This window comes from Poromitra crassiceps (genome assembly GCF_964638095.1).
Source record: "Poromitra crassiceps genome assembly, chromosome: 5".
Taxonomy (NCBI): Eukaryota; Metazoa; Chordata; class Actinopteri; order Beryciformes; family Melamphaidae; genus Poromitra; species Poromitra crassiceps.
The window spans coordinates 29,522,145-29,537,144 of NC_139642.1; the positions used below are offsets into that span (position 1 = coordinate 29,522,145).

Sequence of the window (15,000 nt, forward strand, 5' to 3'; positions counted from 1 at the left end):
GTGTGTGTGTGTGTGTGTGTGTGTGTGTGTGTGTGTGTGTGTGTGTGTGTGTGCGTGCGTGCGTGCGTGCGTGCGTGCGTGCGCGTGCATGCATGTGTGTAGCACGTCGGCCTGGCGTCCTGGAGGAGATTATCCATAACCTGGACTACTGTGATGTCCTGGTCCTGGGAGAGGAGCTGAGGCCGGAGCAGGAGTCTCTCCAGCTGCGGCGCAGCGCACTGCTGGGGAAACACCTTGATGCCACCAACTCCACCTCCGGCATGTCCATATATGGTAGGTTACTATGGTAACAACACTAACTTCATGCTTTGCTGGGACAACACCTTGACGCCACCAACTCCACCTCTGGCTTGTCCATATGTGGTCGGTTACTATGGTAACAACACTACACCTATATGCTCTGCTGGGAAGGCCACCAACTCCACCTCCGGCATGTCCATATATGGTTACTATGGTAACAACACTAACTTCACCTTGTTTTATTACACACAGCCAATGCTTGGAAAAGGTGTTCTACGTGGCTCTTCCTCTTGTTAACTACAGTATGAGCCTATATTATGCTAGAATTGTGGCAGTCAGAAAATGAATATTTTTAGATTTCAATTCCCCGGAACACAGGTGACTGTGCTCTGCTGTCAGCATTGCTGTTGCATCAGCATGTCCTTTCTGTTGTATCTGATCAGAAAAACAAAAGTACAGTAAAGACAGGTGTGTGGTGGACATTCCCCGCTCCTCTAGTATCAGTCGACAGTTGGTGAAAAACTCATATCCTCAAAGAAACAACTTAAATCCTGAAGGAAACGGCTTAACATTGCTTGACATTGACAAATGTCACCCTCTATGAAAACAGCAGATTTGACTCATCAGGTTAATCAGTCCTGTCCGTCCTTGTCTACATAACTGTATTATTGGAAGGACAGAATCCTCCACCTGTGGGCCCTTCCATACAAATATGAATTCTGGTAACTATAGATATATCCTCCAGCCTCTTTCTCCTGGCTGTATCTACATGTAGTGACTATAACAACCCTCTGCTGTCCCTTCCCCTCTCCGTAGGTGTGGACTCCATGTCCAACTACGAGCAGGTGATCCGACAGGTCTACTACTACAACTGGCGGGCCGGCCAGCTAACTGAGAGAAGGTTCCGCCTCACCTGCTCTGAGCTCAACGGACGCTACACCAGCAATGAGTTCAACCTGGAGGTTAGCGTGAACCACCGCTCCACCAATATGTGCTTTAATCAGAGGAGGTTTTTCCAGTGAGGCATAGGAGGATGGTCCTCCTCTATTAGATTGGGGATTTTATATAAAAAAAAATATTATAATTTTTTTTTTTTTTTTTATATATTTTTCATTTTTCAATTTTTTTTTAATAATAAAATATCAATCAAATGTGTTTTTTCTTATGTGCAGACGCTCATTTTTCCATTCATTATATTCTTATATGCTTAAACAACAGTGACCTGAACTGATGGAAAGGAGAGCTCCATGCAGAGAGTCACTCTGGCCCTGGTCCCAGCCTTTAGTAGGCAGATAAAAAAACTTCGCCCTGTGGGTGTTTATTTATTTGGTCATTTATCTAATGAAAAATATGATTGGTTGAAAAACACTTGCAATTCACAGAAACCTGACAGAAACACGTGAGAGTGATGTGTTTTCCCACCAATCACATTGAGCTGGAGGTTCGCACGCCCTTACCCTGGTTAAACCAGGTGAAATCTAATTGGTTGTTGGTTGGATAGATGGCTGACAGTGATTGACATTCTGTATTGTCCAATGCTGAATAGCCTACGTCTGAAAATCGTGTTGAATCCGCAGCACTCCATTGGAAATACAGGAAATGAAGACCTGACAGGCTAATAGATAGATTTACAGACAGTAGCACCTATATTTTCCCCTTTCTCTTTTCCTATTAACCTATCTTTTATATTATCAAGCAGTAAGTTAGCTCACAAGCCAGACAGTCGTTGCATTGTATTACGCGGAGTTTAGAGAGGGCAGCGTGGTTCACATGGAGGACAGAGGCTCACAAGCAAACACTGGGATAATTTAACCTCATCGGCTGCACTCGCACCGGCTACAGACTGCATGGATATTCAAGTAAGTCAATTCAGTTCGAGTTATCCGGGTCTTCTACTAAATTCGGCGTCCACCAAGCAGTGCTACTTTTTCATATTATATTGTTTTATGCTGAATAGCCCGCCATTTGGCGATCTTAAACTCGCACATTTTTTAACTGAATTTGGCAGCGCGGAACCAGCGTGGAACGAAACAGCAATTTGCATAGCAAATTGCAACGAATCTTGTAGCCTATGTTGGACGTAGTGAAGTGTTTTTGATTGATTTGTTCATCCATCAAGCCTTTTACTGACAGACTAACTAACTAACTTAAGTTTGATGTTGCCTGCTGTAACAGTGTGGATCTATAAAGCGGTCTGTAGCCTAATAATTTAGAAGAAATAAGGAATCGATTGGGACGAAGCATGTCAACCTAGGATGTAGGGAAGGGGGGGGGGTAAATAACGCTCCAAAGTTGATGAATTGGAATGTAACTAACATGTTGATGCAGCAGCACTGTTGAGAGTGTGTCCCCCTGTACTGATAATGATGTTATCTATCACATCCGCTAACCTGTTGCTCGTTGAACAAGTCGGCATTTATCAGCTCAGCTGCACCGTCAAGCTAGACGTAAGGGGGAAGAGGACAGCAGAGAGAGAGAGAGAGAGAGAGAGAGAGAGAGAAAAATTGCCCACCCAGTGCCCAATTCGGTGTCTGTTCTTTTATTCCTGGTGGGAATCTTTTGCTTTGGATAAGGATTTCTCTGCTGACTGCATGGATTTCTTTTGTGCACAATCTAATGTGCTTTTCGCTTAGGTTACTGTAGGCTACATCACCTTCCAGACGGCTTCTAGAAGAAAAAAATGCTTTTAAATGAGCTGTTTGATAAAACTATTTATAAACCTTATTAATAAAAATGCTTATAAATGAGCCATTTAAATTAAATTAATTAATTTGACAAATGAAAGACTGATGCTGATTTGCAAAATGCAATTTAAAATGTGCATTTTTTAATCCATTTTCATATTCTTGCTTATTCGTTTTCATATTATTTGTCCTTTGCATAATTCATTTCGCCTTTACTTTACCATTAGACAACTGTTTTACTTAAAGCACAATTATGCCACACTGTATACAGGTATGGCGCGCACACGGAAAAAAAAAACGCCCAAATTTTTTTGGGCAGTACTCACATTATAAGCTGCAGTAGTGATCCTTCTTTATCATCACCAGTAGTTTGAACACTGATATAAATAAGCTGATGAAGGAGACTAGTCAGTCCCTGACTCTAGCTAAACTCACTGGTAGAAATCTCACCTGTCTCACTCTTTATGTTGTGTTATTGTCAGTGTGAATACAGTGTGTAGAAATCAGAAGCTTAACTCCCAACAGCTCATAGCTCAGTCAGCTGAGCGGCTGTGTCGCTGTCTCTGTCTGACAGGTAGACTGTTGGTTCGATTCCTGATGGAGGAGACATATTACAGCACTGCCCTGTCTTTAACATCACCAGCGTAGCGCCTCCTACAGGCAGATACACAGAGCGACACAGCGCCTCCTACAGATCCACTGAAATGGACACTGTGGACAGACATGTCATATACTGAGTCTAGAGCAGTTTTTCAAAAAGTTATTTTTACACCTAGCAGCAGCCAGGAGGAGCAACCAGAACAGTTACATAAAACATATTTCCAATGTCAGTAAACTTTCAGCTCTCTGTGGTTTTCTGTCTCATAACCCTCTGCTCATGTCTCTGCAGAGGTCAGGGGGGGAGAACATCCCCCCCCTTAGCTCCAGGCAGTGCCAGCGGAACGGGATTAGAACCCACAACCTCTGGCCCCGGTGTCACTGTGTGTATTATTCCTTCACACCACCAGCTGCCCTTCACACTCACAGCTCTTCTCCGGGCGCTCTTGTCTCTTCCCTCTGCCTGTCATTATTCAAAACTGACTGAGGCTCGAACCCATGACCGCAAAAGTGGCTGAGGCCTCAATATTGCCGGGCAGCAAGCCTACTCTCTGTGCCACCAAGTCAGACTGATTGAATGAGGTCTTCTCAGGGCTTTAAATGACTCTTTCCTCTGGCTGTCGACATTCAAAACTGACTGAGGCTCGAACCCACAACCTCAAAAGTCACTGTGGCTCAAACCCACAAGCACCAAACTGCTAAACAGCAATCCAACTCTCTGAGCTAGTGGGCCATAGTGATTAAGACTAGACGATTAAAGTATAGTCTTTATGCATCTTAAAATATGTTTTGAAGGGACCTTTTAAGTTGAATAGTATTTGAATTATATTAATATGGCGTGAGTTTCTATTCGCCTTGCACAGAAAACCTTTTACTTTTATAAAAGGAAAAGGGGCTAGTGCCGCACTAGCTTCCTCCCCTGTTTCCAAGCTCACCAGCCACCACTGGTGCTTTTAAAGGCCGATAGTGGCGTGTGATTTACACCTCTTGCTGTTTACCTGGGAGTCAAATGTTTCACCACTCAGTTTGGACTTTTTTCGAGGGTGTTGAAACGGTTTTACACTTGATCGTTCACCTACTGTACGGAGACCATAATGCTATGCTAGGTGCTACTGAAGGATTTATTATCAGCTATATATTACTGTACCAGGTGACCTGACCCTTTGCGCCAGAAAGGCACAGTTAGATTCACTCTGTCATTCCTCTTGCCCTCTCTTTAACACCTGGACTTTTGTTATACATGACATATATCGTGTGTGTGTGTGTGTGTGTGTGTGTGTGTGTGTGTGTGTGAGCCAAGGCAGGCCCAATGTTGTTATAAATATCTTCCACAAGGTCATGTGTGTCTTAATCGCTCCCCACCCAGGTCAGCGTACTCCACAGTTCAGAGGCAGGGGAGCATGTCAGTCACATGGTAGCCCCGCCTCAGTACATGCAAGTGGTCCACCATCCATCCATGATGCATGACCTGTACCCCAGCCACAGCTCAGGTAAGACGACAAACACTAGTGTTGGATTGCACAGATGTTTCTTTTTTTTTTTTTTGATCAAATTTTTATTTTATTTCCATACTAGAGGACAAATTCAGTTTGACAAGACAAGATCATTAGTTGTTACATCCATTTACAGGAGCATGAGTCATTTTAACACAAGCATACAAAGAATGTAATACTCTTTCTCCTGCCCAATAAAGGCGGTCTTGTTTAGTCCACCAGTCTTAAAGGTTCCCCTCCTCCCTACACACACACAAAAAGAAAACAACAAAACTATAAAAACAAAATGGGTACATTTACGTGAATGAGCGCATGTACACACACACACGTGCTGTACATACACACAAGCACATACACATAACCATACAAAAATAAGTAAAGAAATACACTTTTTTTCTTTTCTTTTCCTTCTCTTCTCTTCTCTTCTCTCTTCTCTCTTTTTATGCCTCCGCCGGCGATAGCCAGGCCGGAGGCATTATGGATCCGGGTTGTCCGTCCGTACGGCCGTACGTCCGTCCGTCCGTACGTCCGTCCGTACGATGTTTGTTAACGCGATATCTGAGGAACGCCTGGACGGAATTTCATCAAATTTGCCTCAAACATCGACTTAGAATCAAGGATGATTTGATTATATTTTGGTGGTCAAAGGTCAAAGTTCAAGGGCACTGTGACATCTCGAACGCCATTTTCAAGCTTGTTAACGCGATATCTCAGGAATGCCTTGACGGAATTTAATCAAACTTGTCTCAAACATCGACTTGGACTCAAGGATGAACTGATTAGATTTTGGTGGTCAAAGGTCAAAGGTCAAGGTCACTGTGACCTCTCGAATGCCATTTTCAAGCTTGTTAACACGATATCTCAGGAATGCCTTGACGGAATTTAATCAAACTTGTCTCAAACATGGACTTGGACTCAAGGATGAACTGATTACATTTTGGTGGTCAAAGGTCAAGGTCACTGTGACCTCTCAAACGCCATTTTCCAGCTTGTTAACGCGATATCTCATGAATACCTTGACGGAATTTCATCAAATTTGCCTCAAACATCGCCTTAGACTCAAGGATGATCTGATTAGACTTTGGTGGTCAAAGTTCAAAGGTCAAGGTGAGCTCTCGAACGCCATTTTCAAGCTTGTTAACGCGATATCTCAGGAATGCCTTGACGGAATTTAATCAAACTTGTCTCAAACACCGACTTGGACTCAAGGATGAACGGATTACATTTTGGTGGTCAAAGTTCAAGGTCACTGTGACCTCTCACACGCCCAATTTCCAAGCTCTGTAACGCAACATCACAGGAGCGCCTTGACGGAATCTCTTCCAATTTGCCTCAAATGGCGATTTGGACCCCAGAATGAACTATTGGCGGAGGCATAAGTCCGCGTTGCGGTCGTTCTAGTTTTTTTATGCCTCCGCCGGCGAAGCCAGGCCGAAGGCATTATGGATCCGGGTTGTCCGTACGTACGGCCGTCCGTACGGATGTCCGTCCGTACGTCCGTACGGATGTTTGTTAACGCCATATCTGAGGAACGCCTTGACGGAATTTCATCAGATTCGCCTTAAACATTCACTTAGGCTCAAGGATGATCTGATTAGATTTTGGTGGTCAAAGGTCAAAGGTCAAGGTCACTATGACCTCTCGAACACCATTTTCAAGCTTGTTAACGCGATATCTGAGGAACGCCTGGACGGAATTTCATCAGATTCGCCTTAAACATTCACTTAGGCTCAAGGATGATCTGATTAGATTTTGGTGGTCAAAGGTCAAAGGTCAAGGTCACTGTGACCTCTCGAACGCCATTTTCAAGCTTGTTAACGCGATATCTGAGGAACGCCTGGACGGAATTTCATCAGATTCGCCTTAAACATTCACTTAGGCTCAAGGATGATCTGATTAGATTTTGGTGGTCAAAGGTCAAGGTCACTGTGACCTCTCGAACGCCATTTTCAAGCTTGTTAACGCGATATCTGAGGAACGCCTGGACGGAATTTCATCAGATTCGCCTTAAACATTCACTTAGGCTCAAGGATGATCTGATTAGATTTTGGTGGTCAAAGGTCAAAGGTCAAGGTCACTGTGACCTCTCGAACGCCATTTTCAAGCTTGTTAACACGATATCTGAGGAACGCATGGACGGAATTTCATCAGATTCGCCTTAAACATTCACTTAGGCTCAAGGATGATCTGATTAGATTTTGGTGGTCAAAGGTCAAAGGTCAAGGTCACTGTGAGCTCTCGAACGCCATTTTCAAGCTTGTTAACGCGATATCTGAGGAACGCCTGGACGGAATTTCATCAGATTCGCCTTAAACATTCACTTAGGCTCAAGGATGATCTGATTAGATTTTGGTGGTCAAAGGTCAAAGGTCAAGGTCACTGTGACCTCTCGAACGCCATTTTCAAGCTTGTTAACGCGATATCTGAGGAACGCCTGGACGGAATTTCATCACATTCGCCTTAAACATTCACTTACGCTCAAGGATGATCTGATTAGATTTTGGTGGTCAAAGGTCAAGGTCACTGTGACCTCTCGAACGCCATTTTCAAGCTTGTTAACGCGATATCTGAGGAACGCCTGGACGGAATTTCATCAGATTCGCCTTAAACATTCACTTAGGCTCAAGGATGATCTGATTAGATTTTGGTGGTCAAAGGTCAAAGGTCAAGGTCACTGTGACCTCTCGAACGCCATTTTCAAGCTTGTTAACGCGATATCTGAGGAACGCCTGGACGGAATTTCATCAGATTCGCCTTAAACATTCACTTAGGCTCAAGGATGATCTGATTAGATTTTGGTGGTCAAAGGTCAAAGGTCAAGGTCACTGTGACCTCTCGAACGCCATTTTCAAGCTTGTTAACGCGATATCTGAGGAACGCCTGGACGGAATTTCATCAGATTCGCCTTAAACATTCACTTAGGCTCAAGGATGATCTGATTTGATTTTGGTGGTCAAAGGTCAAAGGTCAAGGTCACTGTGACCTCTCCAACGCCATTTTCAAGCTTGTTAACGCGATATCTGAGGAACGCCTGGATGGAATTTCATCAGATTCGCCTTAAACATTCACTTAGGCTCAAGGATGATCTGATTAGATTTTGGTGGTCAAAGGTCAAAGGTCAAGGTCACTGTGACCTCTCGAACGCCATTTTCAAGCTTGTTAACGCGATATCTGAGGAATGCCTGGACGGAATTTCATCAGATTCACCTTAAACATTCACTTAGGCTCAAGGATGATCTGTTTAGATTTTGGTGGTCAAAGGTCAAAGGTCAAGGTCACTGTGACCTCTCAAACGCCATTTTCAAGCTTGTTAACGCGATATCTGAGGAACGCCTGGACGGAATTTCATCAGATTCGCCTTAAACATTCACTTAGGCTCAAGGATGAACTGATTCCATTTTGGTTATCAAAGGTCAAAGGTCAAGGTCACAGTGACCTAACAAATGCCATTTTCAAGCTCGGTAACGCCATATCTCAGTAACACATTGACTACATTTCTTCACATTTGGCTCAAATATCCAATTCTGCACAGAAATGCCTTGATGCAATTTCTTCCTATTTGGCTCCAACATCCACTTGGACTCAAGAATGAACTAATGGCGGAGGCATAAGTCTGCGTTGCGGTCGTTCTAGTTTTTTTCACTACAAGAAAAATAAGTGGACCTAATCATAGAACTTGGGTGTACATCAGTATACAATCACAGAAGATGAAATTTTATAATCTTTGAGTTATATATAAAGATTTTACTTTTTCTAGTGCTTTTGACAAAATGTCTATAGTGCTTCCCTTCGCACCGTTAGTTCGTGCTATAGAGAGTTCCAAAGAAATAATATCTAATAAGGAAAGAATCCATTGTGAAATCTGGAGTTTGTGAGGAGGCTTCCACCTTAGTATTAATATCTTTTTGGCAGCTGTCAGCCCTAAAAGTAAAAGTGTTCTCTGAGACTTAGAAGGATTTATTAAAGAGTCGTCATTTAAAAGTAAAACATCAGGTAGCATAGGAATACAAATTTCAGTTACATCAGATAACACATGCGCAACTCTAGACCAGAAATGTTTCACATCTGGACAGTCCCACATCATATGTAAATAAGTTCCTAATTCGTTCTTATTACATAGTGTGCAAATTGGTGTGGGACAAAACTGGAATTGGAAGCGTTTCCTGGGAGTCAAATAAAATCTGTGTATAAATTTAAAATGAATGATTTGGTGATTAAAGTTCCGGGATGAAAGGGTTACATTTTCCCAGACTCTCTTCCAATTAATCCAAGGCCAAATATAGATGATATGACATCACGTTGACATATTAATATCCTATAACTGGCCAAATATAGATGATATGACATCACGTTGAGATATTAATATGTTGAGTGAATCTGTTTGTGTATCTGTCTCTATAGGTTTTTTGTAGATGTTTGGGGTTTTTGTGTTTTTCTTTCCTTATTATGTTGAACATTTTAAAACTATTAAAAAAATTATAAAAAAAACAAAAAATAATCTTCAGGTTTTGGTGTCAGTGCCTCAGAATCAAAGAGCGAGAGCTGGTTGTACTGTTGAATTGACTGCATATAGCAGCACTGCAGCTGGACATGAGAGGGAGACCAAAGATAATTAGGGCCATATCTGTACACAGTCTATAGTTTGGTAGAAGCACAAAATCAAGGATAAACGCCCAAATCAGCAAGTCAAAAAACTCGGCCAGACAAAACGCTTTGCTCCTGAGATGCTACCGGTGGGCTTTGAAGCCCCATGGAGATCGGAACAAAAGCGGATCAGAACCGGACCGCATTGTCCGTGGAATCCAAGTGTTAAATGACTGCTTATTCCCTACTCCCCCAGCATGCACGAGCAATGTGGAGGAGAGACAGCATGGTGAGAATGAGACCACTGGTCTTAATCTAGCACACCCCATTAATAATTAATCAGGCTCTAATGGGTTCTGTAGAGTCCTGGAGAGCTCAGTTGGACAACGTTGTTTGTGTGTGTGTGTGTGTGTGTGTGTGTGTGTGTGTGTGTGTGTGTGTCTTGTTCATGTTGCTCAACTTACTCAGGGGGGCTGCACGAATTCAGCTTCACTCTGAAACAGATCAAAGGCAAGGGATTTGGTGTGGAAAATCTAACTAACAGTAGAGTGAATCAAATGATCACACATGCACACACACACACACACACACACACACACACACACACACACACCAGTCGTGTTATTTTAGTAGGCTGGAGATCAGAGCATGAGAAATAAACATTTTAGATCAAGAAGAGAAACCCTTCAGAGTACACTTACAGTGCTCACAGTATGAGACAAGGCTAAAGATGTATGTTTGCAGCCATGCACACACACATGAAAGCATGTGTTGACATTTTCCGAGATGGACACACACAAGCTTTCTACATGGGCATACATTGAAATCCTCAAAACGTGAGATAAAAGGGTTTTAACCCATACATTTTTTTAAACAAAGTCAATTGCCCTTGGCAGCATAAGAAATTCAGCTCAAAGCTTTAACAGGAGCAGGTTTGTCTGTAAACTGGCAGCAAACAGACTTACTGTAAACTAGTAATACAAATCCAGGCTTAAATCTCATATCAATTTGAAAAGCATCAGCAGTCTATGTGCTGAAATGCGAAAATTGTTTTATTCAGACATCGGTGGAAGAAAGTTGAACACCTTTTTCTTGCTCCAGTGTCTGAAAAAAATATGGACTGATATGCAAACTGATGTTGTTTCCCACCCCCCAGAAGTATCTGTTATTCTTTCTCATCAGTTCTCTTCTCTTCTTCTCCCCACCCCCAGGTGTGCCGAGTGCGGCCACGGTGGTGATCGTGACCTGCATCGCCGCCCTGGTGGTGGTGGTGGTGCTGGGCATCTACCGCATCCACCTGAGCCACCAGCAGGAGGTGAAGCTGGAGGAGACGGCCAAAGAGACGGACACCGCCTGGGACGACTCGGCTCTCACCATCACCGTCAACCCCATGGAGGTAAACAGACGCCAGGGAGAAATGGAGAGAGGACATGGATACTGTATGGTAGTGAAGGATAAATAAGACACAGTCTGCCAATCGCTTAAATGGGAAATAAGTCTGCAGCACAAAAACATTGTAATTGATTTATCTGCGGAGGCGTGAGAGTGTTGATCAATACTACACATTCAACAATTACTTGGCCAGGTGGTGAGATATTCCTTTAAGGTATCGACCGAAATAACCCAGTACCAAGTACTGTAGTATCGAAACTTCTCCAGTCAAACAATACCTGCATTCGATCCTTTTTTGTACAGAAATCTAGAAAAAAAAATACTATTGTTTTGCTTGGAGCCAATCACGCAAGTGTTCTTCGATTTAATGCAACGTGTGATTGGCCCAATACCACGACAGCTACAACCCATACAATCTGTGGTGGTGAAGTCAAGCACGGTGTATGTAGCAGACTTAGCAGTTCAGCGTGCTGAGATGCCACCATTGGTATCGGTATCACTTTAAGGGTACTAGTATTGCTACTGGTATCATCATTTTTAAACGATACCCAGCCCTGCTACCAACCATTTCTTGGGGGGGATTTCTGATTTATTTATGTATTTATTTATTGCATGCTGATGGTCAAGATAACAGCGGCATAAAATATCAGCTTCAATCCAACATTATCATTATCACCCTGCTCAGCTTTTAGGGTTCTCTAATTAGCTGGTTTACACATCTATTGGGAGACTTTATTGTTTTTATTGCAAATTACTGACCACTGTCACTGAGTGGAGGCTGTGCCAGAGACTTATGTAGAAGAAGCTAACTTATCTCGTTGTCGTTACAATTCCTATCAGTCCTATAGTGGTCACAGTTGACTTAATTAAGCAATAAGCTCCAAGACGCTGTGGTTAAAGTGATTTTACAACCGCTAAGGAGCGTTGTATAAAACAGTTACTACATACAGTATAGCCTACCTGGTATTCATAAAATAAACAGGTCAGGTTGGAGATCGCATAGCCCGGGGGCCGCTGGGGGAAGCTTTGATGTCATCACCACCCGTCTCCAAGCATCCCGATCTGCCGACAGTCTCACGCACTCCACCACCGTTTTCCCCGTCCAGCTATTTATGTCCATCACCCATTCTTCTTAACAAATAATCGTTCTTCCGCCAGGCAATGTAGTCCTTCAGCCGCGACATAGAAGAATGGTTGCCAAGCAACATGCAGACGCAGCAACACACAGACGCTGTTTGGCGCAGTAATATTTTTACAATGGCTTCGAACGGGGCTCAGCCAATCATAATCAAGGACCGAAACTATCCTTTTTTTTAAATTACGCCCTCTTCAACAACCGCAGCGAAACAGACTTTAGGCTTGAGGTTAGGAAAACTCTTTATGATGAATCTGGGCCCATCAGCCGCTGTTTCATCTGGTGCCCTGTTGTAAATATTGCTGCACCTGCTCCCTCGACTGTGACCCGACCTCATGAGATCTCAATCTATCTAACAGAGCTTTGTGGAGCCCCGGTCCCCTGAGGAGGAGGCCAGTGAGGAGGAGGAAGAGGAAGAGGAAGAGGAGGACGATGATGATGAAGAGGAGGATGACATCACCAGTGCCGAATCGGACGACAGCGAGGAGGAGGTGGACGTCCAGCTACCCAGCATGCAGCAGCCCAGCAAGCAGGGCCAAAAGCGGGACAAAACAACGATATCTTATTAGAACACACACTCACACACACACACACACACGTACAAGCACGCACACGCGCGCGCACACACACACACACACCTACACACACACACACACACACACACACACACACACACACACAGGCACACACACACACAAACACTCAACGAGACGCATAAAGAAACCTCACGTCATCTGGTTGAAACAAAAAGACTTTCTGTTCAATGTGACGTTGACGTCAAGACTCTAAAAGTGAGGTAATATCTCCCCCTGCTGGTGGTTACTATCAGAGAAGATGGTACACAGCCCAAGATTCATGAATACACTTTCAAACACACAATCACCCAGTGCAATGATTTAACCTTAGCCTTGCCAGAAAACCTCCCGTTTTGTACTGAGCCTGTAATGAAAACATACCGCTGTCAGCAAAATTATTGACACTAAAACTGCTCGGCAAGCAGATTTTCATCCTCCTTATTTTGACTACGAAAAAAGGACAGTTCACCAATTCAATGTTTTTCCTCCAGAATGGTCTTATCTCCCATTACAGTCTATGCCACAGCCACAGTCTATAGTGACATTACAGTCTATGCCACACACAGTCTATAGTGACATTACAGTCTATGCCACAGCCACAGTCTATAGTGACATTACAGTCTATGCCATCATAGCCACAGTCTACAGTGAAAACAATTTCTCCCTTTGTCAATCAAAACCTGCATTCCACAGATGAGATGAGATGTCTGATGTCCCATGCAAATGCAAAACTGTCTTTATTTAAGAGGAAAAAATATATATTGTGTTGCTTTAAGAAAGTGAAACTATTTTTGGTTTGTATATTTTCTCTTATTTATCAGCGTTTATTCCAGCCCGAGTGGCAAATCCAGGTGATTTTACAGATATAGCATTTCTTTCCGACGGCACTCAAGAAAAAATTAATAAAAATACGTTTTGATCGCTGTGCTGTTGCAGATGTCATGTGAACTAGTGGAGAGGTTTGAGTTCTGGTTTTTAGACTTGGAAAGAGAGGAATTGTACATTTTTATACGCTCCTTTCATGTAAATACCGAGTAGAGTATAGTAGGTGACCCCCACCCAACCCAGCAACCCACCCTCTCTCCACTTGTACACAACATAGATGCCACCCCCCTTTATATGTATGTCCACACCCTAAAACCTTAGCCTCCGACAGTCTGTACAGAACTGACTGCGCCCCCTCGGCCCTCTGTGTGTGTTTCTAGCGCTCGATGTTCAGACCATTCCGGTTGTCGGGGTTTGTTTTTTTGGATGGACGCACCACTGCCCTCATAGAGACTGGATCAGTTGAAGCCTCACTAGGCAAGATTTTTCCTCGTTTCCCCTCTTTAGCCTAGTGAACCTTTGACGGCCCCTCCTTTGGGTGTAGCTGGGAGAGCCTGTGTATATCTCTATGTTCATGTAAAGATCTCATAATGTTGTTTAGGAGTTTTCCTCATCTACTGTGACACCCCGTCTTGTGACGTCACCTTCCTCTTTGCACCCCCCTCCCCCCCTGAACCTTTGGTGGACTTTGCATCGGCCCGAGCCCTAATGTTGTCCTGACGTTTGTTTTAGAAGAGGAGGATGAGGACGGTGAAAATTAACATGAAAACCTTGTATAATGTGTAAAACATTTTTTTAGTTTTTTTCTTTTTCTTCTGGACTCTTTGGTCTGTTTTCCTTTGGAATGGTCACTACAGCACTTTCTGTAAATTGGCCAATAAAAACTTGTTTTAGAATCTAGCTGTGGGTCTCGTAGTGCAGTGACTGTGTGTGTGTGTGTGTGTGTGTGTGTGTGTGTGTGTGTGTGTGTGTGTGTGTGTGTGTGACGGTGTGTGTGTGTGTGTGACGGTGTGTGTGTGTGTGTGTGTGTGTGTGTGTGTGTGTGTGTGTGTGTGCGTGCGTGCGTGCGTGCGTGCGTGCGTGCGTGTGTGTGTATGTCAGAGATGGGGACTTGGACATGAGACTTCGACTGGTGTCGCACTTAAATCACACACACTGTAGTCTCGCTTGCCAGACTCTCCGTTTCATGCTGTACCAGCGCAGGAGAGAGTCTGGCTCCTGGTCTAGCGGGAAAAAGGCTCTGTTATCTTTACAACCATCCACCGAAAGTACCAAGCAGGCCTGCTTTATTGCACAATTCAAATCTTCGTCAAAACTTGCCATTTTCTGGCGCCCGGGTAGTGTAGCGGTAGATTCCCTGCCGACCAACACAAGGGTAGCAGGTTCGTGCCCCCGTGTTACCTCCGGCTTGGTCTGCTGTCCATATAGGCATGATTGGCTGTGTCTGCGGGTGGGAAGCCGGATTACCATCCACA

The 15,000-nt window shown here is 43.7% G+C and overlaps 1 protein-coding gene across 1 annotated transcript in view; it reads left to right on the top strand.

The window, feature by feature from the left end:
• Positions 1-12,694, top strand: part of LOC310776415 (calsyntenin-2-like) — a gene marked incomplete at both ends in the record, with an annotated part of 309,056 nt that extends 296,362 nt beyond the window's left edge. Inside the window, 5 exons of the mRNA XM_083636607.1 lie at positions 103-273; positions 1,057-1,202; positions 4,888-5,011; positions 10,810-10,994; positions 12,485-12,694. Coding sequence (XP_083492733.1) covers positions 103-273; positions 1,057-1,202; positions 4,888-5,011; positions 10,810-10,994; positions 12,485-12,694 — 836 coding nt within the window. The remainder of the gene's footprint in view (positions 1-102; positions 274-1,056; positions 1,203-4,887; positions 5,012-10,809; positions 10,995-12,484) is intronic.
• Positions 12,695-15,000: the final 2,306 nt, after the last annotated feature.